This window comes from Trypanosoma conorhini (genome assembly GCF_003719485.1).
Source record: "Trypanosoma conorhini strain 025E chromosome Unknown Tco_14.4_contig_01309, whole genome shotgun sequence".
Lineage (NCBI taxonomy): Eukaryota > Euglenozoa > Kinetoplastea > Trypanosomatida > Trypanosomatidae > Trypanosoma > Trypanosoma conorhini.
In genome coordinates this window covers 2,189-2,845 of record NW_021705409.1, presented here as the reverse complement: position 1 = coordinate 2,845, position 657 = coordinate 2,189, and the positions used below count along the sequence as shown (strand labels likewise).

The following is a 657-nucleotide window of genomic DNA, read 5'->3' as shown; positions in this document are numbered from 1 at the left end:
CTGTCGCCGACTTCGGGTTGTCGTATCGGATTTCCCTGTCGCGCTGGCTGTCGCCGACTTCGGGTTGTCGTATCGGTATTTCCCTGTCGCGCTGGCTGTCGCCGACTTCGGGTTGTCGTATCGGTATTTCCCTGTCGCGCTGGCTGTCGCCGACTTCGGGTTGTCGTATCGGTATTTCCCTGTCGCGCTGGCTGTCGCCGACTTCGGGTTGTCGTATCGGTATTTCCCTGTCGCGCTGGCTGTCGCCGACTTCGGGTTGTCGTATCGGTATTTCCCTGTCGCGCTGGCTGTCGCCGACTTCGGGTTGTCGTATCGGTATTTCCCTGTCGCGCTGGCTGTCGCCGACTTCGGGCATTGTTTGTATTCCCGATATCCTCAGCTGAGATCGCCACCTGGTACTGATATACCTTTTCTTTCCAGCACCTCATAGTCCTCTCTTCCGCTCCCTCTGCTTCTCTTCTCTGTGCCGCATCTTCATTGCCGCCCGCATTCGTGGAATTCTCGCATTTCTGCCACGTCGTTATTCGATCACGCTCTCGATGCTGCACGTAAATAATCTCCCACGACAAGCCTGCGGCCAAAGTTTCCCAGTCATTAAAATACTTTGCCATACTCTCCATGAACAGCTTCACAGTGCTGGGTTGGGTGTGATGCGCA

The 657-nt window shown here is 55.9% G+C and overlaps 2 protein-coding genes across 2 annotated transcripts in view; one reads left to right on the top strand and one right to left on the bottom strand.

The window, feature by feature from the left end:
• Nucleotides 1–430, top strand: Tco025E_09825 (uncharacterized protein; the record flags this gene model as incomplete). The annotated part of the gene is made up of 1 exon (XM_029376632.1): nucleotides 1–430. A coding segment is annotated over one exon (430 nt), but the record flags the coding sequence as incomplete, so codon positions are not given.
• A 164-nt stretch (nucleotides 431–594) lies between these two features.
• The window catches only part of Tco025E_09824 (retrotransposon hot spot (RHS) protein), a gene marked incomplete at both ends in the record, with an annotated part of 2,250 nt that continues 2,187 nt past the window's right edge, over nucleotides 595–657 (bottom strand). Inside the window, one exon of the mRNA XM_029376631.1 lies at nucleotides 595–657. This exon is cut by the window's right edge and continues 2,187 nt beyond it. Within this exon, the coding sequence (XP_029223242.1) occupies nucleotides 595–657 (63 nt within the window).